General features: G+C 46.8%; 1 protein-coding gene across 3 annotated transcripts in view; it reads right to left on the bottom strand.

Annotated features, from left to right (window-relative positions):
- The window catches only part of EXTL1 (exostosin like glycosyltransferase 1), an 86,450-nt gene extending 77,591 nt beyond the window's left edge, over nt 1–8,859 (bottom strand). Inside the window, exons 1-2 of one of the 3 annotated variants that reach the window (XM_053268845.1) lie at nt 8,395–8,859; nt 6,256–7,741 (exon numbers count right to left, since the gene is read on the bottom strand). In XM_053268845.1, the coding sequence (XP_053124820.1) occupies nt 6,256–7,193 (938 nt within the window). In that variant the 5' untranslated portion in view covers nt 7,194–7,741; nt 8,395–8,859. The remainder of the gene's footprint in view (nt 1–6,255; nt 7,742–8,394) is intronic. The other 2 variants (XM_053268846.1, XM_053268847.1) reach the window with 2 other exon arrangements.
- Nucleotides 8,860–16,411: the final 7,552 nt, after the last annotated feature.

Raw genomic sequence — 16,411 nt, 5'->3', positions numbered from 1 at the left:
CACTTTCATCAAGAAAATTGAGTAGTATTGGGGATGGGGGTGGAAGAGAGAGGGACGATTATGGAAATTATTGTCCATCTGTTCTGTTCCCTGAAACTAGAGACTGGGTTCTATAGCAACATAAATCTGCGGAATGCAACACTTACCATGGGCAACAAAAAGAAAACAGCCAATTTATCCCAGTTTTAAAATCCTAAACAACATATATCCTGTGCTGAAATTTTATTCTGTGTGTAAATACACTTAATATATTCCTAGCCTTCAGGATGGAGAGACAGGCTACAAATCTCAATTTTAAAAAAAGATATATATATCACTGTGTTCTGAACTAATTTTTATCCAGATGCCTAAATGTTCTAAAGGTTCTAGGTGTGTGTTCAGATCTTTTGGAAAGGGAGCTTATGTTGCAGGCTTCACATGACAGTTCTACATTGTTTCACATCACAAACATTGATTTTAGACATGCAAAGTCCGAAGCACCCCTCTACAAACGCTCCCAAATCTTGTGGGTAGTAGTAGCATGCTTTATTACGGTCATTGACCCAACAACACAAATACAATACAGAACACAGTCAAGATAATACAAGTAGTGCCAAAAAGACATAGAGTCGGGTCTCACGATCAGTGAGACCCGCTTTGTGAAGGTAAGCAGGGAGAGCGGGAGCCCTGGGCGGCTGGATCAGCCACCCTCACGACTGCCGGGTCCGTGATGGAGCCGGCGGGGGCTGGGAGGATCAGGGGCTGCTCAGCCCCCGGAAGCTCCAGACTCCTGAGCTGGGAGGCTGCTTTTAAGCCTCCCGGCTGGGGGGTCTACTTGTGAGTAGCCAATTTTAAAAAATGGGTTTGCGGAGCGCTCGCTGGGCGGCCCGCTTTGACAGAACCGGGCTCGGCTGCGAGCCTGGTGGATCTGATGATTGGTAGGGAGCAGACTAAGGACCCTCAGCCCGCTTTCCACTGATCGTCGGAATAGCTTCATAGAGGCTATTCCCATAATCACTGGAAAGCGGGCTACGGGAGCTTAGCCCACTTTCCAGGGATTATGGGAACCACCGGGCTCACAGGCAAGCCCAGTGCTCCCAAGGCGGCTAGCCCGCCTAATTTCCCCTCCCCTTAAATGAAGTTAACGGAGCAAGTGCTCCATTAACCTCATTTGATTGCTCGTGTGTCGACACAGAAGCAGCCTCCCAGGCTTAGGGGTCTCTCTAAGGTTCTGAAGGTTCTGAAGGTTCTAGGTTCTGAAGGTTCTGAAGGTTCTGAAGGTTCTAGGTGTGTGTTCAGATCTTTTGGACAGGAAGCTTATGTTGTAGGCTTCACATGACAGTTCTACATTGTTTCACATCACAAACATCACATCACAAACATTGTTTCACATCACATCCTTGCAGCCGCAGTTGGCTCCGTGGCGGAGAGTGAAAGTGAGAGTGAGCTAAGCTGCTCCTTACTACCCGCTCTCCCCACAGACCCGGAAGAAGCTCTTCTCACCGATCGTGAGAAGAGCTTCATGGTGTCAAGGCCTTCATAATACCAATAACTCAAACCAGCTCAGACCTGATCTTGCATGCGGCCGCACAAAATTTAGCCATACACAATGCTATAGTTGCACAACGATCCGCTGGTAAAAAGAATGTATACCCATCATTTGTTCCGAGGGATGTTTGATAAGAGGGGGGAGATAAGAGAAATACGAATATCTCCATAAAATAAACAGTGTAAAAGAATGTGAGTCACAGTCTCAGCACCCTGACCACAGGGACGGGTCTGGCTGATAATAGGACCCAAATCTTATATTTTGGAGTGCAAGTAGAGGGGCAATTTAGATCATGAGATTAAGAGATGGCCCATGAGCACGTCAGAACATCCTCCTGTGATGTCAAGGCATTTGCGCGCTCTGCACATCACTGACTTTATCGCATGTGCTGGCCAGTGATCGTCCATGCCAGCTCACTTATCTCCTGCCCATCAGTCTGGAAGTGGAATAAAGGTAAAGTGTGCCATTGAGTCAGTGTCGACTCCTGGCGACCACAGAGCCCTGTGGTTTTCTTAGGTAGAATACAGGAGGGGTTTACCATTGCCTCCTCCCACACAGTATGAGATGATGCCTTTCAGCCTCTTCCTATATCGCCGCTGCTCGCTATAAGTGTTACCCATAGTCTGGGAAACATACCAGCAGGGATTCGAACCGGCAACCTCATGCTTGCTAGGCAAGTTATTTCCCACTGCGCCATTAGGGGGCTCTAGGAAGTGGAATGGGGCAAACAAATATACTTCTGTATGTCTAGGGAGTTTCCCAAATGTCCAGAAATCAGTATCTTATTTTTGGGAAGCAGAATAGGGCCACCCAAAAATAAGATAATGATTGCTGGATATTTGGGAAACTCCCCAGACATACAGAAGTATATTTGTTTGTAAATTAAAATGTATAATTTTTGAAAATCCAGCAAATGGCTCAGCTTTGGCACAGCTCTAATCAACACACGGAAGTTTGGGGGTTAGCAGGCACAATCTGGATGGCCCGGCCAGGCACTGACTATAGACACTTCGAGAACATTTGCAGAGAGCTATGTTCTGTCTATTTCACGACTGAAATACTGTATTTATCTGAATCCAAGACTAGTTTTCCCCCAAATTCTTTGTAGCTAGAAATTGAGAAGTTGTCTTAAACTGAGAGTCCTCTCCCTTTTGGGTAAATATAGATATAACCTTTTTAAACACCTTTTTTTTTTAAGGGGGTTGTCTTAAATTCAGAATAGTCATTGGTTCATGTAAATACAGTATTGTACTTGGACATGTTTTATGGGATTTACAATATAGTATCTATTTACAGATAGTTTTGTACTGTTATCATTGCATTTTATTTTAGTGTGCGGCGCTACTTGAGAATTTACAATACTTTACCAAAAAAAGGAAACAGATATGTTTTTAAATCATGTCAACAGCTGCTAAGATGAAAGGTGACTCATGAGCAGATGTTATCTATAAGACACATTTTTAAGTAGTTATAATTTTACAGACCTCTTTAATTATTAGACATGAAGCAAATAATCTTGTAACTCATCATAAATATTAGTGAGCCAATTGATCTGGAACAAGAATGCACTTTGGATACAATCCAGCCAAATGGATATCTCAATCCTATGAATATTTACTCAGAAGTAACTGCCACTGAGTTCAATGGACTTGCTCTCTACTAAGCGTTCAGCATTATTAAGGTTGCACTCCGTAAAGTTGAAGTCCCTCATAACTTCCTTGTCTGTGTGCTCATTGAAATCAGTAGGGAAGCAGTCTGGAATATAATTGGAATTAATTCCACTGAAAATGAACTGAGTAAACTGAACATGCATAGGATCAAGCCGGGACTGGATTATCTAGACCATGGCATTTGTTTCTTGCCCTGCGGAGGGGTGTGTGTGTTAAATTTGCATACCTGTAAGTTGGAGGGTGGCCGGAAATTATCTTGGAGCTCATTTCTGGTCGCCATTTTAAGAATCAGAGGGTTTTTTGTTTGTTTGTTTGTTTGTTTGTTTGTTTGTTTGTTTGAAGGAGGTTTGTTTAAAAAAAAAGCCAAACCCCGCAATTTTTCATGGGGGAAAAACAGATTTTATCATCATTATTATTACATTTATATTCCACTCTTCCTCCAAGGAGCCCAGAGCAGTGTACTACATACTTAAGTTTCTCTCTCACAACAACCCTGTGAAGTAGGCTAGGCTGAGAGAGAAGTGACTGGCCCAGAGTCACCCAGCAAGTCTCATGGCTGAATGGGGATTTGAACTCGGGTCTCCCCGGTCCTAGTCCGGCACTCTAACCACTACACCATGCTGGCTCTAATTTTGGAATTTGAGGGGCATTGCTGGATTGCAGGAGGCCCATGGAGAATGGTAGGGCACTTTATTTTGCCCCCCACCCACACACACACACACACGATTTTTGGGCCTCCAGGAACCTAACCCCCACCATGTCATTATCCTAATGACTCAGTAGTTGCAGTTTCCTTATCTGTGGTAACTGGAGAATAGAAGAACCCCCACAAATACTGAAGTTGTCCTCTGTTCTGAGAAACTGAATGCAAGAGTTTAAATTTCTTTATGTTCAACACACGAGTCTAGTCATAGGAACCTAAGAAGCTGCAGAAGTCTCTCTCAGCCCTATCTTGGAGATGCCAGGGAGGGAACTTGGAACCTTCTGCATGCAAATGTGCAGGTGCTCTTCCCAGAGCGGCCCCACCCCCTAGGGGGAATATCTTACAGTGCTCACATGTAGTTTTCCATTCAAATATGAACCAGGGCAGACTCTGCTTAGCAAAAGAGACAATTCGTGCTTGCTATTGCAAGACCAGTTCTCCTTCCTCATTGCTTGGACAATAAGTTTGAAAATAAGGGTGGCAACAATATATGAGCTTGGGATGGGATATAGCCCAGTGGTAGAACTATGAATGCAAAAGGTCCCAGGTTCAGACCATGGCATCAGTGCTCCCTCTAAGGCAGGGATTCTCAACGTTGGGTCCCCAGATGTTATTGGACTTCAACTCCCATAATCCCCAGCCAAAGGTCACTGGGGCTAAGGATTATGGGAGTTGAAGTCCAATAACATCTGGGGACCCAACGTTGAGAATCTCTGCTCTAAGGCATGCACATGTGTTTGCGCATACAAGCTTTTTTCATGTCCGCTCAGTTAACTTTAGATCCCGCTCAAGTTGAATCAGGAAGGCCCCACTCTGAATGCATGTGTGCACACACTGCCATGACACTGTTGCCCAGAACAAATCTCATTCCGTGCACAGATGAAAAAAGAGCTGGGAAAGATCTCTGCCAGGAACCCTGGATTGCTTCTGCAGATAGTGAACAAGAACCTATGGTCTTCCTCAATATAACGCAGCTCTGCATTAGTATTTCAGCCCTTGATAAAAGGTTTTTGAAAGCCTGTCTTAAACAGATCAATAATTCCAGAATAAAATTCAGTCATATTATGGATACATTGTGCTAATTTGCATAGAACTAATATATGCAGATTTGCCCAGCTGCTGCCTCCAGTGTTAAATAGATGGTGCTGCTGAGCTAGTAGCACAATACTTTTATTAGAGCCAGTTAGTACTGGAAATGCACTAAGCAAGCGTTTGAATCACACAGGATTCTTCTGTGAAAGAAATGTATGTTGCATCACTTGGCTAATATTTGCATAGTTAACTCCATTCTCCACTGCCCTTCAGGCCAAGGTAGGGCAAAAGATCGTACAATTGATTACGTCCTTAGTAGAACATGCAAAAGATTGCAGATAATAGTTGCTTGCAGTGCTAAAATTAAGCAATACAAAGGCTCAAATTTATCTCTCTAATCTTAGAAATACAAGATCTACACGTGGATACTCAATAATGAGAGCAAAACACTTTACATATGTTTAGAGGTGTTCTCTTTGTTATTACTTCACATTTTCCAGAGCTGAGCTCTGGGAGTAAAAAAGGTTGCAGGAATTAACTCCAGCAAGCACCAGTTCAAATGAAGTCCTAGAAGTTTGGGTACACAACCCAATTATATTTACACAGAGTTCTGCTGACATGTTACCACAGAGAGACCACACTATACATCTAGAAAATGAGACTTTCATGATATCCTAGCTTTTGATCATGGAAATTCTATAGGACTTGCATTTTTATTTGCTGATCTCTCTGTTTCCTGCATTGCATGAACTTCTCTGCCTAAGCATTTTAGATTAAAATTACAGGGTTTACCCAAGGCATTTTGGTGCCTGAGGAGGGCAAAAAACTGTACACCACACACACACACACTAATTAACATGGGACACAATCAGTTGGGAAATTCTCTTGCACAAGCCTCAGTGAAACGGGATCATGTTTTTGCAGACCTCACGCTCATTTCAGTGACACTTGTGTGCAGAATGTCCCAGGGCTCGTACTCATGGGTCACATCTGTGTGTGTCCCACTCCGCTGTCCTTAAAGGGCTGCTCAACTTCAATCCTCCTGCAGATGTTGGCCTACAACTCTCATAATCCCTGACTGTTGGCTCCTGTAGCTGGGGGTTATGGGAGTTGTAGTCCAAAAACAGCTGGGGGCCCCTAAGTTGAGTAGGCCTGCCTTAACAACACCCAACACATACTACAGAGCTGCACAATTTCAGACCCGTTGTTGGACCACAGGCTCCATCATCCTCTGCCACAGTAGCCAACAGTCAGGGATGATAGGAGCTGTAGTCCAACACAGCTGGAGGCCGCCGGATAGAAAGAAAGCATTACCCACTTACTTTTCGTAGTCTAGGTTATCCTTGTTGCATCTCTTGTCCTTGTGCTTCTCCCAGTCTTTGCCATGTTTGCATGTGGTCAGGGAAATGATATCCTTGCCATTGTGGATATGATGGAGAGCATTCCTAGTGTCGGAACCAATGCCAGTCAGGTACCTTTTCCCTTTAAAAACCAAGAGGTACTTTTTCTTAGGAGGGAGAGAGTTCTTATACAGCCACCCTCTCTCCCCACCCTTCTGGGGATGGTCCTTTGAAAACAAAGGGATGGAGATATCAAAGCCGGGCCGGAAGTTCTCCACATAAAAGCTCGCCTTGGCTAGGATAGCCTGACCAATGTCAAAACCCAGATCTTCGGTGTAGTTTGGCCAAGTGCCAGAATAAAGGTTAAATATGAGATGGTTTTGGCCATCATTCCATAGAGGGAAACCTTGGATTTTTTCATTAATATTGTGGACATACTGTATAGAAAGATGGTCCCTGTCCAGCGTGTCAATGTTCAGGACAAAAAGGCAGGCTTCTTCAGGGTTGGAGGTGTAATACCGCGACTCTTCAATGGAGGTGATGATTTTGAGGTAACTTTCCGACACAGCATCCCCTCTTTCCAAGGGGTAGACAAAGACTTTGAATCCATGTTTCCTGCACCTAGAAACATCGAAGCATGTTTCCATACGGCATCGGCTATTCTTGTAGATGCTTCTTCTCAACTCTCTCCGGGCTTTGGGGGACTGCTCGTGGTGATCGCCATCATTGCACTGGAGCTCCTCGGGATCTGCAAAGCTCCTCAGGAGGAACCCATCTGCCCAGCGTGGCCAGCTCTTCAGCACACCAGCTTTCTTGCTGGAGAGGAAGGCAAGGCGTCTTATTTGATCTCCTCCAAAGAAGAAGAGCAGAAGCCAGGTGGCAAAGAAAGTCATGAAAATGAATTTTTTCTTGACCTGCATACGTTCATACAGAACCCCAACTCCTTATTGGAAAAAAGGAGTCCTCCATCAGAAAATAGATCCAGAAAGGGAAATCATTCAGGCAGGCTCAGAAGACCGAATTAAACCCACTAGAGATAAGCGCGAGCCAGATCTCATAACTGGAGAAACATGTCAATCATTCTGCAGATGGCATCTTTTCTGAGGCTTTGGAAGACTGAATTAACCTTTCAGATTCTTTTTCCATCTTCTGATGCGCACACACCCCAGTTTAATTACCACTCCTGCTTTTGCAGTTCGGCTTTCTGCTCCGGCTTTGGCTAGTGTTTTAATTGCAATGTTTCCTTCAACTCCAGCAGCAGCATCACTACTGCCTGCGATATGCAGCCTTCATTATCTTGATGCGGTTTGACACTGGTAAAGTATACAGCGCCTGTTTTTCGACAATGCAATGCTTATTTCAGCCTGCTACTACCCTGAGCTGTGATTTCTTTTTCTTCTTTCCCTTGCTACTTCCTGGTGCGTGTTTTTTTTAAAAATCCTCAAAGAGGCTGTCCTATTGTTTCCCCCTTTCAGATTAAAAAAAAAAGTCTATGTCATTATCAACACTCCTGCCCAGTTTGTGCTTGGGCTGCCCTTTTTTTTTAGAGAGAGAGAGAAAGCGCGGGTGACCCAGCCCCTGCCACACACCTCTGTAAATCTGGGCTCTCCAGGTACTTGACTCTACCGCTGGGGTGCCTGCCTCTACCCCACTCCCCCTAGGTTTTAACTTGCCCCTCGGGACCCCTCCAAGATCAAAGGCACAGGCCTTCTGCTACTGAAAAACCTGCAGAAAAGGATTGCCAGGAAGACCCCACAGGAGCAGCCCGGTGCGCCCCATGCCCCTGCTGGTGGCTCCGTTCTCCAGGTGCCCAAGTGCCGAGGAAAACCCTTCTCTGGGGCAAAAAAAGTCCCTGTGCCCCTCTCTCCCAGTTACCATAGAGTCTATGGCACAGACCTGCTTCTTTCCCCTCCTTTCTTTCAGCTGCCCGTGAGTTACAACAAGCTTACATTCTCAGCCTCATTACAGAAGCCTTTTGGAGGTCCTTTAAGACTAAGCTGCGTTTTGATAGATTAATCTCCTCCTCTTCCCCTTGATCTCCTCGAGGGCTCCCCCACCGCTCGCCCGCCTCCCTTTCTCTCTGATGGAAGTTATTTCTGTCCCTGCTGCGCGTTGCTTTACCAGTCTGTCACTTTCCGCCTTGGGTTGGATGTCAGAAGAACTGGCCCCGCTGCTGCTGCTGCTGCTGCTGCTGCTGCTGCTGCTGCCGCCCTGGGGAACGCGACCTCTCGAGGCGTAGTAGGGACCCCATCCGCCCCCAGAGTTACTGCACAAGCCTCAGCCCTGAGGGGCAGCCCTGGGCTGGGAAGCGTGCCGGCCACCTCTTCTCGGTCTCGTCTCTGCACACCTATTTCCCACTCCGTCCCTCCTTCCTATTCCATTATTCATCCCGTGCTTCTCTCCACTTACCGGCTTCCTTCCCTGCTGCTATCAGTTCAAGCACAATGATGCCAGACTCCCTCCAACCTAGATCTCCGCTTGATCTTAACCCCCTCTCTGTCTATCCAACCATCTTTCTGGGTCTCCTCGCGGCATTTAGTACTATACACTCCAGACCAGCCTTCCCATTCCACCTTCACAGCATTCCTCCCCGGACCTGCCCTCTCGCCTCCGATTCGTTCTCCGCCTCTCCAAAAGGCGTGGTTGCTCACTAACCCTTTCCTAACCGGAGGACCAAGAAGGGGGCGGGGCGGAAGAGACCTTCCTAGAGCACACTTCTGATTGGCTGCCGCTCGGGATGGAACGTGGGGTGTGCGGCTGTCCGCCAGGTTCCTTGCCGGTCCACGTGCGCACGATTGTTCCCCCCCGCCCCGCGGTGTGCGATGCAACAGCCGTTCTTCGGTTTTGCAAACGCCTGTGAAGGAGGAATGTTAAGGTTTGGGGGTTGTTTTTTTTAAATCCCTGGGGAAGAAAGTAGTTCAATAAATGCTGCTTCCTCGTGGTGAAGGAGAGGAGAGCTGGTCTGATGGTAGCAAGCATGACTTGTCCCCTTAGCTAAGCAGGGCCCACCCTGGTTGCATATGAAAGAGAAACTTGATGTGTGAGCACTGGAAGATATTCCCCTCAGGGGATGGAGCTGCTCTAGGAAAAGCAGAAGGTTTCAAGTTTCCTCCCTGGCAGCATCTCCAAGATAGGACAAGATTTTTTTTTAAATTTATTTTTTTTAGGACAAGATTTTTTTTTTTTAATTGAACCAACAAACTACCCAAGCATACAGTACGTTGCCAAAGCACAATTATATACAAAGTGGTTGTTTGTACATGATATATCTACAAAGATTTACACACAAGGATTTGGAAACCCACAAGGTTATGAACTATATGCAGGTAGTACTGTAACTCGGGGGTGGGGGATTTCAAGGCACATCAGGTAATGGGGGGGGGGTTACATCCAACATCCATTTCCACAATTTGTCCCATTGCTGTTTAGAAGAGATACACTTGTCTCTTTGCACATAACCATACAAACTTTCCCAGAAGAGATTTACTGTCTCATCTGCGTGAACCTCTTGGTCGCATCTTCCCTCCCTATTCCTATGCAGGAGCATTGCATAAATGACATACAGGTTTACTAACCTGATTACGAGAAGGGAAACATTTCAATTCCCTAGTATGAGGGCACCCATTCCGTCCCATTTCCTTGAAGGTTTCGTTCTGGGACCTCGAAAGGAGGTTCTATCGCTCAAACCCGAGGTTAGTTCTTCCCAAGTCTGTTTTTCCGAATCAGGCCACTCTAACAGCTTGCTTTCTCCCTGCCACACTCTTTTGGCTACCACACACTCTTTTAAGAAATGTGAGTGGGTTTCCCTGAATGTTTTACCTAGCTTACTAGCTTTCTGTTTGCAAGTGATTTTAGGGCACTCTTGCTGGTCCTCTGGGAGCCATGGCTTAGCCGCATTAAGTGGTAGTACTTGATGGTATAAGCGCCACCTTGTTTCCCATAAATGGAAAGGGACTTTTTTCTCCTTAAAGATTGCGATAGGGTGAGAGAGATTCCTGCCTGCAACCTTGGAGAAGCTGCTGCCAGTCTGGGTAGACAATACTGAGCTAGATAGACCAATGGTCTGACTCAGTATATGGCAGCTTCCTATGTTCCTATGTGGTGGAGGAGGAGGATATCAGGACACCTGGGTGGGATCCAGGAGAGTTGCTTCAGCCCTTTGACTTCAAAACTGCCCTACAGACAAGATAAAAAAGCTATCATGTATTATTTGCTCTCTTTTTTGCCTTATGACCTTTTGAAATATTTGTACCCACTTTTTACTATTAATAACTACCATTTAGCATTATTAACTACTGTTCACTACTGTTAATTACTGTTCACATTGATTCTCTCCAGGACGATCAGTCTTCAACTTGGCTTTTAAGGTCTCTCAGTGGTGCATTCATTGCTGTTGTCATCGAGTCCATCCACCTTGCTGCTGGTCGTCCTCTTCTTCTCTTTCCTTCGACTTTCCCCAGCATTATGGACTTCTCAGGGGAGCTGGCTCTTCGCATAATGTGTGTGAAGTATGATAGTTTGAGCCTGGTCATTTGTGCCTCGAGTGAAAATTCTGGATTGAGTAACTATAAAAGACTATATAAAAATCAGAAGAGCTTTTAGCTCTTGGCCATTAAGGGCCACTTAGTTTGCTGTCTTGCTTTCTGTACTAGACAGACATAGTTTTACTCTAAATTTTCCATCACCTTCTGATTTTTATATAGTCTATATATTTATATAGATAGATAGATTTTTATAAAAAATAATTAAATATTTTTATTAGAAGTGATTGTTCTCTTCTATTTAGTAGGGGGAGAGCAACGATCCAGCCCCAGCACAGTATCCCTTCAGTGGTTGTTGCTGGTGTCTACCTTATATTTCTTTTTTGACTGTGAGCCCTTTTAGGACAGGGAACCATCTTATTTATTTGTTTTTCTGTGTCCACTGCCTGAGAGAGAACAGTTGAAAAGTGGTATCGCAATATTTATTGACATGAGAAATGATAGCCCTGGAACTCCTCAAGGGCAATTTGTGCCTGTGAATGCACCTCCACTTGAACAAACCAAAGATACAATCGCTGAAAGCAGAGTCTCTCTTACCCCTGGACCTTGGGGCCTGTGGTGGGCAGGGGCGTAGCTATAATTGAACGAAAGGGTTCAAAGAACATGGGCCCCCAGCTCCAGAGGGCCCTCCAGCTACATCCCTCCCTATTTTCTTCATTATCTCCCTCAGTCTGGGGGGCCACCAGAAAGAGGGGTGAACACGGGCCCCCTCTCCCCTAGCTACACCCCTGCTGGTGGGCCTATCTGTCTGGACAGTGAGCGCGCCTGCACAGTGGGAGTATGAGAGTCGTCACAGGCTTGCAACGCCCATATTCCTGCTGCGCAGGTACCCGCTGCCGCCATGGGAGGCCGAGGCCTGCTCAGCTCATCCCCAGGCCGCGCACATGGCAGCAGGAAAAATGGCAAGGAGTTTTGGGGCAGTGGCGAGTGTGGGCAGCAGTGGGGCAAAAATGGCGAGTGGCGCGGCCCCCCAGGAAGAAGGTATTCTTTTAAAATAAATTAGGGGGGGCCTGGCGGCGGGGGGGAGGGCTCACAGTGGCAGCGGCAGCAGGGAGGATTCCAAAGCCCTTCAGGTCCAGGTGCCAAAATGCCTGAAAGAGTTCTTTTCTTCTGCTCGATCGGTAAATGCTCAGCTGTCTGTCACTGCCTGGCAACAGAAGAACCTCTGAAAGGTTGTTCATCTTAACCTGCGGATGAGCTGAGCAATTCCAAGGAGTGCTTTTGATCTGCATGCTTAGCTCTTGCACAAGTTTCTCTTGCTTTTTCAGTTACATTGCTTGGAAAACTTCAGTGGAGAAATAACAATACAATAAGAAGGCAGAATACCAGGAGGTCCATAAGATGTCCCCGAGTTTCGTGGCCGAACAAGATTTGAACTCTAGTCTCCTCAGCACTCTATCCACTGCACCATACTGGCCACTGGTGGTGGTGGTGGAGGGAAGGGCAGCAACTGCAGGTGAGGTAGGTGGGGGCAAGACACCCCGCCTCAGGCATCCAAGGAACGTGAGCCTCTCCTGGATGGATGCACTCCTGCAATGCTAAATTGTTTTGTTGAGGGCTGCACACTATGTGACCACCATGCAAAATGGAGCACAGTAGCCTTGCCTTGTAGCCTGCCAGGTGCTTAATTTCACTGCCAGTTTTGCAGTCTCCGCATGCAGCAAGAACGCGAGGGATTAATGAGCCCATAGTGGGCCGCCATTCATGGCTGGTGGGTCTCCAGTTGTGCAGAATTACTTGGGTTGAACTAGCTGCAATTATTTCAGCTTTTAAGATGGCAAAGAAAATAGTCTTCTCTCCTGGCTAGAGTCCATAGGGAGCTCCTTATACAGAATCTGGCCATTGGGCCATCTAGCTCAGTATTGCCTATATGGACTGGCCGTGGCTCTCTAGGGTTCCAGATGGAGCCTTTCCCAGCCCTACCTGGAAATGCTAGGGATTGAACGTGGGACCTTCCACATACAAAACATGTGCTCTGTCACTGAGCGACAGCCCTATTTGCATCGAAGCTGCTGCATCTGAAGACTGTGGCTTCAGAGCGAAGACTGTGCTTGTAATGGAAGGAGGTCCTATCTAAAGAGACCATTGCTAGGGGAGGCACAGACCAAGGCCCTGGTGCTGTCTCATAGGGATGTGTGGACTGGTTTGGTGTTGAACAGGTTCGGCATCGAGCCTGTGCGGTTCAATAGTCCAATATCGAGCCAAAACACACTGGTTTGGTTCGTTATTGGACCAACTAACCCACTGGGTGTTCAGAGGGTTTCACAATTCTTTGAAGATATATATGTATGTATATATGTGTGTGTGTGTGTGTGTGTGTGTGTATAAATAAACAAACTCACCCCCTCTGTGGGACTTCTCTGAGGCGGCGGGGGTGTGTGGTTTGTCTACAGAGTACCCCCCCCCCCCGCCAGTCTCCATTATGCTCCAAATCGCCCGGTCTGGGCAAATTTCTTCGGCCCATTCCAGGCCTCACCCCCATCACAGTGGCCATTTTGGAGGCTGCTGCACATGCACAATGGTCTCTACCCGTTGGCCATGCAGAGGCCCATTGGGCATGTGTGGCAACCTCCAAAATGGCCACCACGATGTGGGTGAGGCCCTGAATGTGCTGAAGACCGCCCAGACCGGGCTATTTGGAGTATAATGGAGGCCAGCAGGGGGGAGGGGGAACCTCTGGAGACCTCCCCCCGCAGCCTCGGAGAAGCTCCCTGGAGGAGGTGAGTACAATTAAAAAAAAAAAAAATTGAAAAAGGATTGCAAACCCCCCAAACTGAACCAGGAGTGGGGAGCTCAAGGGGGTACAGAACCGAACTGGCCAGGTCCTAATTTGGGTCCAGTTCAGACTTGAACCGAACCAGGCCAGCCGGTTTTGTGTACACCTCTACTGTCTCAGAGTCTTTCAAAATTGCAATAAACTTTGGGATGTTCAAAGTTTCACGCAACTTACAAGTGCATTCTTACTCCCCATACACACACTGTTGTTGAACTAAAGCTCCCATAATCCCCAGCCACAGTTGTAGTTCAACAACAGCTGGAGAGCCAAGGTTGCCTACCTCCTGTCCTAGCACAAGTTAACCCTCTATACACATGTTGAACAGGAACCCTGTGAGATGTTCACGTGGCCATCTGCTTGCCTCCTCTTGCATTCTGAGAAGAATCCATTCAATCTCATTACTACTGTTGTGGTCCCTGGGTGGGAATGAGTGAGTTCTTCTTGAAATGAAAGAGCGGGCCAGCAGATGGCGCTGAGAAAATTACACAAGGTCGTTCAACAGGTGTACAGAGGGTAAGATCATGCTAGGAAGCATCATAGAACCTTTCTGAAGAGTGTATATGAGGAATAAGTGTGTGCCTAGAACTTACGTGAAAGGAAAGATAAATGGTTTGGGGTTTTTTTAAGATTATTTGGGGATTTGGGGTTTTACATTTATAGTTTGCCCTTCCTCCAAGGAGCCCAGAAGAGCCAACATGGTCATGTTCGTCCTCACAACAACCCTGTGAGGTAGGTTAAGGTGAGAAGTAAGTGACTGGTCCAGCATCACCCAGGGAGTTTCATGGCTGAATGGGGATTTGAACTTGGGTCTCCCCGGTCCTAGTCCAGCACCTGAACTGGAGAGGAGAGCTGGACTTGTGGTCACAAGCATGACTTGTCCCCTTAACTAAGCAGGGTCTGCCCTGGTTGCATATGAATGGGAGACCAGAAGTGTGAGCACTGTCAGATATTCCCCTTAGGGGATGGAGCCGCTCTGGGAAGAGCAGAAGGTTCCCGGTTCCCTCCCTGGCTTCTCCAAGATAGGGCTGAGAGAGATTCCTGCCTGCAGCCTTGAAGAAGCCACTGCCAGACTGTGTAGACAGTACGGAGCTAGATGGACCAATGGTCTGACTCAGTATATAGCAGCTTCCTATGTTCCTACTACACCACACTGCTCTTTCTCTTTAGTTGCTAGGCAACCGCAATATACAGTCCTCAGTCACATCCAGGCTGTGACTTCCCACTGTGGCTGGTGCAAGCACCTCTTTGACCCCAAAGAAGCCAGGCAATTTGGTGTCACTTAGTGGAAATTAATTGTTTAACCACAGAATCAGGGAGGCTTGCCATGTTTCTGACATCCCTTATTTCTATATCACGTGGTGCCAGCCCTTCACAGGATCCATCCTGGTCCTCTTAACAACCCAGTTCTGTATAAGCTGTCTTTACAAATAAGCCACTAACATCAACACTAGCTTTGAAACAAGAGATGCATATTCCATCAAGTCAAGTCAGGGTTTTAATTAACAGGCTTTCAGAAGTGCTGGTTGCGTTTGATGTCTGTAAAATATTAAGAGAGATCCAAAGCAGTGTTTACTACAATGATTTAACTCCCCTGTGGCTGCATCACGGAAAGAGATAGGAATATGTATTTTAATAATGTCACTGTTTGCTATGGAGATTCCTGTTCAGATAGCTCTATTTGCCATTCTAAAGGGATTTTTTGGCCAACCGCAAAGCTATCTTGGGCCATATCCAGACATGCGGCTTAACCTTGAACTGGCCACAAACCAGGGTGTAAAACCATGGTTTGCATTAACCATGGTTAAGCATGCTGACTGCATCAAGCAAACCAGGGTTTATTCCATTTCCCTGCCTCTCCACTCTCTGCTTCCAAACCGACAAGCGGAAGGGAAAGGAGACTCTCATTCCTCGCCACATGTAGGGGAGCAACTTGGTGAGAATTGTCCAGGTTGGTCCAGAAACAAGGCTGTACTTGGTAATGGTTACTTGCTAATAACTTTCCGAGTCCCCAGCATCATTAAAGACATAGGGCTTCCAATTAAAGATTAAACCACGGCATTCTTTATTTGTGAGCTGCTCCACAGAAAGACTTTGCTATATATGGAGGTGCTTCACACAATCACTATGAAGTGCCTTGATGAGATGATAGCCCACTCTCCCTGCAGACGATCATGCCTGAAGCCCTGGGTGGCCAGATCGGCTACCCACACAACTACCAGCTTAATCACGGAGCCTGTGGGGATCGGGGGCTGCCCAGCCTCCAGAAGTGCCAGGATGCCCCGCGCAAGTTTTCAGGGCATTCTGGGGGGACCCCCAAACCCGGGAGTGTGCTTGCAGCCTCCTGGTTGAGGGTCTGCTCGTGTTGCCACGCACTGTGGTGCACACGAGCAATAAAATTAGGTTAACAGAACGCTCGCTCCATTAACTTCATTTAAGGCAGGGATTCTCAACGTGTGGGTCCCCAGATGTAATTGAACTTCAACTCCCATAATTCCCAACCAAAGGCTACTGGGGCTGGGGATTATGGGAGTTGAAGTCCAATAACATCTGGGGACCCACACGTTGAGAAACCCTGATTTAAGGGGAAGGGGAATTAGGCGGGCTAGCCACCTGGGAACCACCGGGCTTGCCTGCTAGCCTGGTGGTTCCCACGATCGGTAGAAAGTAGGCTAGGCTCCCTTAGCCGGCTTTCTACCGATCATGGGAATAGCTTCATAAAGTGCTATGCACATGGTACTTTATAAATGATAATACTCTCTTCTCCTAAGTCTGCCAGTAACCTTTGTCAATGCTCCAGAATTCCAAAATAAAATACTGTTTA

Source organism: Hemicordylus capensis, chromosome 7 (genome assembly GCF_027244095.1).
Source record: "Hemicordylus capensis ecotype Gifberg chromosome 7, rHemCap1.1.pri, whole genome shotgun sequence".
NCBI classification, from domain to species: Eukaryota; Metazoa; Chordata; class Lepidosauria; order Squamata; family Cordylidae; genus Hemicordylus; species Hemicordylus capensis.
This window is presented reverse-complemented; position numbering and strand designations above follow the sequence as displayed.